The sequence below is a fragment of the Magallana gigas genome, chromosome 3 (assembly GCF_963853765.1).
Source record: "Magallana gigas chromosome 3, xbMagGiga1.1, whole genome shotgun sequence".
Taxonomy (NCBI): Eukaryota; Metazoa; Mollusca; class Bivalvia; order Ostreida; family Ostreidae; genus Magallana; species Magallana gigas.
Window position 1 is genome coordinate 25,122,213 of NC_088855.1, and position 7,235 is coordinate 25,129,447.

At 32.6% G+C, this 7,235-nt stretch overlaps 1 protein-coding gene across 1 annotated transcript in view; it reads left to right on the forward strand.

The window, feature by feature from the left end:
- LOC105340331 (CTD nuclear envelope phosphatase 1) overlaps positions 1–4,454 on the forward strand; it is a 28,254-nt gene extending 23,800 nt beyond the window's left edge. Inside the window, exon 7 of the mRNA XM_020072188.3 lies at positions 1,441–4,454. Within this exon, the coding sequence (XP_019927747.1) occupies positions 1,441–1,595 (155 nt within the window). The 3' untranslated portion in view covers positions 1,596–4,454. The remainder of the gene's footprint in view (positions 1–1,440) is intronic.
- The last annotated feature ends 2,781 nt before the right edge of the window (positions 4,455–7,235 follow it).

The following is a 7,235-nucleotide window of genomic DNA, read 5'->3' on the forward strand; positions in this document are numbered from 1 at the left end:
GTAAATTTTGTCCATTTATAGCTCACCTCAAGTAGCTTTTCTAATCAAAATTTATCTTTTGTCTGTTGTTGTTGCCGTTGCTGTTGTTGTAAACCTTTCACATTTCAAGCTGTAACTTGTGTGGTAACATCCGTAGGTAGTGTAGATTCAAGTTTTTTCAAATCATGATCCCCTGGGGTTAGCGTGGGGCCACAATGGGGGTCAAATTTTTACATAAGAATATCTAGAAAAAAAGCTATAAAAATCTTCTCTAAAAACCAATTGGCCAGGCAAGAGTAGCTTTTGTTCAATCATTCTCAGGTAGTGTAGTTCAAGTTTGTTCAAATCATGATCTCCAGGGGTAGAATGATGCCACAATTCTACCCCTGGTATTACTTACATACAAGAATCTTGACTTTTGTTGATTCTCAGTTGTTTTTAGCTCCTGAATTGAAAGCTCAAGTGAGCTATTTTGATCACATTTTGATCAACATCTTCTCCAGAACCACTGGGCCAATTTCAACCAAACTTGGCACAAAGCACCCTTATGCAAAGGGGATTCAAAGTTGTGAAAATTAAGGATCACGCCCTTTTACAAGGGGAGATAATTAGGAATTACCAGGTATTGAAAATTTTTAAAAATATTTAAAAATCTTATTCTCAAAAACGATTTGGCTAGGAAAGCTGAAACTTTTGTGGAAGCATCCGCAGGTAGTGTAGATTCAAAATTGTGAAAATCATGAATCCCTGGGGTAGGGCTGGTTACAATGGGGGTTGAATTTTATAAAGGATCATATATTGAGTTAATCTTTAAAAATCTTCTCAGAAACCAATCAATAATTTTGACCAAAATCGTGATCATGCCCCTTCAAAGTTAGCGCTTATAATAAAACAAGATAGATACGAATTATCATCAGAATCAGTTAAGTCTTCCTTTGAAACAAAAGACTTTAACAAAAAGCATCGAGTAGAACGGTTATCCAATATAAATTTATTCTTATTTTCAGCTAATTGACAGCTTTTTGACAAAACGAAACTTGGTTTTAAGTAGTTTAAGACATTTACTGCCATCCAGAAAAGGTCAGCGCAAACACAGAGCTAATTACACACTTGATTGATATTGTATATGCACATATTACTCTGATTTATTTACTGGAAAACACACTGGAATATGTATAACAGGACCAACATTTTACTTTGAGGCATTAAGAACTTCAAGAAATCAAGGTTTGAGCAATCAAGAGTAATCTACATAGTTTTAACTGTGTATAGAACTTTGAGAGACCAAAGTATGAGCCATTGAGTGTCACTTGTATATAATTATTGAATTTCCAATTCTGAATCCATCATCAAATAATTGTAGTGCACTCAGGTGACCAAAAAGGCATTAGATGTATTGTCCTATTTTCAACCCGTCTGTTGCACATACATGTAATGTGACATATTAATTACCTGTTTCAGATAATGCAATTCCTATAAAGTCGTGGTTTAGTGATCCCACAGACACAACACTGCTCTCCTTACTGCCCATGTTGGATGCATTAAGGTTCTGCAATGATGTCAGATCTGTGTTGAGCCGAAACATTCACAAAAGTTACAAGAACATTCTAGAGTGAGAGAGTGTTCAGTGGTGTATATGGAAGTGTATTATTTTCACCCAGCAACAAGTGCATGATTGCAGTGCCTGAGTACCTTACCAGCCACCTGTGACAAGATGGAGAGTGAATGAGTGACAAGAAGATAGAAGATGAAAGAAGCCTGTAGTTTGTTTGCAGCGGTGTGACATCTCTTGACTGTTTGTTTTAAATGTCTTACTCAGATATACTTAACAGAAAAGGAATAGCAAATTCCTTAATAAGTGCTTAGAGCAGAAAAAAGGGAGTGGGATTATGTTCCTTTCAGTGTGTTTTAAAGATACCTTTAGCTGTATAGATTGAAATCATAGGATTAATTTTGTTTCCTTAAAAAATATTTTCCCATGATTTGCCTTTTTCGTTGAAGGAAGACATTTGTGTTGAAACTATTCTGAATGAATTTGTAAATCTAGCATGATTTATAGCTGTTGCCATGTCTTTTAATGCACTGCAATTTGAAATGTTCTTTTCTCTATCATATCATGAAATTCAAGAGTGAATGTCTGAATGTGCTGCAATTTGTGTTACGAGAGTTTATCATACAATTGCATCCAAAATGGTCTGCAAATATGTACCCTAAACATGTTAATTTTTATGGCAGCTGCAATAAAAATCAGGATATGATTATTTCTGTGCACAAGCTGTGTATTAATAGTCACTCTTTACCTACTTGTTTCAGTCTTGTAATTTTGTGTCAGAAATTTCAGCTCATTTTGTTAGTACTATCAGTAGAAAGATCCCTGAAGGGTTAGTATTATTGGTAGTCTTTTTATAAGGTATCCTATTGCTATCCGTTTTTGTCCGTCGTTGTGCATTAACAATTGTACAGTTTTAACTTCTTCTTAAAAACTACAAGGCTTATTGTTACCATTTTTGGTGTGAAGCATCTCTATTGTAAGAGGAGTCTAAATTGTGAAGTTCATGGCTCTACCACCCCCGGGGCCACATGTGGGGCCAAATATGCAAAAAAGGCAAAATTTTCAAAAATCATCTTCTCTACTCCCACACATGTGAGGAAAAAACTAGTTACATAGTTATGATGTCCATGAAGCCCTCTACCAAAATTGTGAAATTCATGGCCCCTGAGTCAGGGGTTCTAGCTCTAGGTTGGGGCCAATATGGCCATATAGTAAAAATGTATTAAATCTTAGAAAATCTTCTTCTCTACTACCATATATATTTGCTAAAAACTAAATGCATTATCATGATGTCCACTAACTCCTCTACATATATTGTGAAATTCATGACCCCTGGGTCAGGGGTTCAGGCTCTAGGGTTGGGCCAATATGGCCCTATAGTTAGAATGTATTAAATCTTAGAAAATCTTCTTCTTTACTCCCATATATATTTGTATTTGTTAAAAACTAAATGCCTGGTTATGATGTCCATGAGGCCCTCTACCAAAATTGTGAAATTCATGACCCCTGAGTCAGGGGTTCAGGCTCTAGGGTGGGGCCAATATGGCCATATAGTAAAAATGAATTAAATCTTAGAAAATCTTCTTCTCTACTCCCACACATGTGGCAAAAAACTGAATACATGGTTATGATGTCCACTTACTCCTCTACCTAAATTGTGAAATTTATCGCCCCGGGGTCAGGGGTTCAGGACATGAGGTGGGGGGCAATATGGCAATTTGTTTTCCCTTGGACTGAAATGTCACACTTTCATTGGTTTAAACATAGCACAGATTGCCTCATATATCTCTATATTTGTTCAGTGAGAAATAATATTGGGCAATATGACTGTCATTGGCCTCCGCTACGCTTACTCATTTTGACATTTCATAGTATTTAATACATAAACCCCATGCCGCAAGTTCTTAAAGTATTTGGAGTAGTTGCCCTTTGAAATTCTTCAAAATTAGAGTAGTTGCCCTTAGAATATTAACGTTACATTGTTTTGTCTGGAGCAGAACTAAATGGCAGCGTCGAAATTTGCTGAAATCTCTGCAGAGAAAGGGAGAAAACATTTAAAATTGAATAGCAACAAAACACTGTATGTAAACATGGGTAAAGCAAAGATTATTAAAGAGTATTTGAAAGGTGATTTGAAAATTTTGAAGAGTTAAAATGCGTTAAATTGGACGAGATGTTAGGGATCTTGTACATGGCTTTGCGTAGATCATCGCTATTTGTGAATAAATATGTCGCTTGATAGTCCTCGGGAAAAACAGAACACTTTTTAGGTTAGTTACTGACTCACTACGGAAATATATTGGGTTGATCAATCTCATAGACGGCTCGGCTGGCTACATAGACGGCTCGTTATGCATATAATGTTTAAAAATTTTCTTCTCTATTCTCACACATCTGTATAAAAAAAACTGACTTATAATTATGTTTACCAGGAAGTCCTCTACGGAAATTTTAATTTTCTTGTCCCCTGGAGTGTGGGTTTTGACTTTAGGGCAGGGCTAAAATAGATGTACAGGTGTTAATGCATATAATATTAAAAAATTATCTTCTTTTCTCCAAAGGAAAACTGAATTCATGTTTTTGTAGACCAGATCTTTAAGTTTTTCGCCAAAATTATAGGTTTCACAGTTCTTTTTGAAAGATTTCAGGCAGGGAGGTGGTTGTCATTACAAATTTATAATTTTTTTACTCCAGAATGAAACTTAATTAATTAAATGCATATATGAGACTCCTCGACAAGTTTGTGTATAGGTTATACGCTACTCAGGTGACCGTTACGGCCAATTGGCCTCTTGTTTCACTACGTACTGATTTTTGAAATTGACTGAGGTATGTGTCATTCAATTTCGGAGTTTTTCTCCATTCTTTTGTATCTATCATTATATTTGTTACAAACTTTCAAAAATTGAATGTTAAAATTGTATCATTTTTGTTTGTTCTTTTTTTTGTACAAGGTGGTACTTGCATTTTCTGCATAATTAAACATGTACATCTACATGCACATAAATTGTCAACTCTCAGCAGTTCCTACTTTTATATTACAAATGAAAACATTTACTAATTATTAGATATTTTACTCAAAGCATCCCAATAAGTCATTATTGTAGTAGATGACATATATATATATATATATATATATATATATATATATATATATATATATATATATATATATATATATATATATATATATATATATATATATATATATATATATATATATATATATATATATATATATATATACTTTGATTTGAGAGTTGGGAAATCATTGATATCCAATGTGATACAAGCCTTAACTGTGATTTACAGTGAGAGATATGTTAGACTTTGTTAAAGTCCATTTATGAATTTGATGATTATCTAGCAGATCATTTCTAATAAATGAAAGCAATTTAAAACCAAGAGAATCAATATCTTTATTTACTAATTGTAAATAGGCTTATATTTAGCTCCTGGAACAAATGATATAATATTCAGTTCTGTTGATAAACTAGTCAATAATAATATACAGATATGAAAGATATAGCAGATGGGAATAATCTAAGACAGGTATGCAATTAATACACATACAGAAAAAAAATTGTTATATGAGTAATGACAATACTACGTTTATGTATTATTTTGTTATGCCCCTGGGCAGGCCCCCTTTGAAGAAAGGAGGCATATTGCTTTGCTGCTGTCCGTATGTCGGTCTGTCCACCAATAGTTTCCATTCATTTTCTTTGCAGAGGTTGCACATATTGAAATGAAATTTGGTATACAGATTAATCATAATAATGTCTAGGTCAAGTTCGATTTTGGTTACAATCAAGCAATTTTCTACAGAGTTATGCCCCTTTGACTTAGAAAAATTCCAATTTTTTGCTGTTTCCGTTCATTTTCTTTGTGGATGTTTCCAAGGGAAGGGGGCATAAGTGTTTCAGAAACATCTCTAACTTGTTTATTTTGTTCTTACTTTTCTTGAGATTACATACTGTGGAATCATTAATTTTCGTGGGGGCCAATTTTCGTGGATTCCTTAAATTTTACAGCTTCGTGGGGACGTATTTTCGTGTATTCTCTCAAACACACAGAGGAAATATGACTGTATTACCCTAATTTATTAATTCGTGGAGGATGTTAATTCGTTGATGAGAGGTACCCACGAATTCCACAAAAATTGAGCCACCACGAAATCTAATGATTCCACAGTAATAGTGTATTCTTAAATATTGATGAAATGTATTGCCTCAATTGGTAAGCAACATGCCATCATTTTCATTGGACATAATCTACAGAAATTTCTGCATGTGTTAGTCCATAAAAATGTTTATAAGTTTTACTAATAATCTCCAAAAATTATTTTCTCTCATTATTATATTCTATATGCTAGTTTTTTCTCTTATTAAACTATTCAAATTTTGCTCCAACAAGTAGAGTTTGATTCCCACCAAGGTATTTACCTTATTAATTTAATAAACACATTTATGACAAAGTTTGATTGAAAAGTTTTGGAGGCATTGTTTATACATAAATGGTAGGAATAGATGAAATCATTTAATATATATATATATATATATATATATATATATATATATATATATATATATATGTGTGTGTGTGTGTGTGACATTTTATTTGTTTTGGGGTGAGAAAAGTATCATGTTATTAAATGAATATCTTGTTTATGAATTAAGAAGTTATTACAATTTACATTCACTTTCTTATGTCCTTTGCAGACAAACATTGTGATCAGATATTATCATAATTAGATGTTACATTAATTAACTTACAGATAGAACTGACGCAATAGATGATAATGTAAACCATCTTTTATTTACAACAACTTATTTATTTCCGGATATTTTGATAAAGAAACTAAGTATGATTATACCTGGTAATTGCAAAGGGATTAAGGCATTTATAGACCTGATAAAAATTTTTATGGGCAAGAAATTTTTATACCCCCGCAAACGAAGTTTTAGGGGGTATATTGGTTTCACCCTGTCCGTCTGTCTGTCCGTAGATGCAACTTTGTCTCCCCTATAGAATTTTTTACTACTGCATGGAACAGTCTGAAAATTTGTACATGTGTTGTTCACCATCTGAAGATGTGCACCTGCATTTTTTAAGATTAGACAAGATTTAATGATATATTTTATGACAGTTTTCATTTTCCTTATTTTATATATTGTACACTGATGTTGAAAAGTAAGGGAGGTATTCTTTACAGATTTTATTAATTAATTAATAGTATTAAAACACTTAAAATATATTTATATAGATACATCCAGATGGAGGTTTTTTGTCTTTATGTCTTAACTAAATTAATTTTTTTAAAGTATTCTATCAACTGACATTGCAAAATTTTTGTTTGTCAATGATAAATTCTTAAGAGCTAATAAGAACATCAAAGACAAGTTTGGCTGAATTCATTTGTCCCAAGGGGGCCCTTATCTGAGCCATGGTTTAGATGGAGCATATGTTTAGAGAAAATTGATAATCTGTAAAATGGGCGGTGGTTTTGGGGCTATTTTAAATCTGTTTCATTTAACCAAAAATTTCTATCATTATAAGGAAATAAATGATATCATTATTAATAAAGAAGTTAACTATTTTTAGAAGTTGAATTTAAATTTATTAGTCAAGTAAATTGATGAAGTGACCCTATAGGGCATTAATTTAAATGAAATTTAAAATTACTGATATGATTGTAGTGTTT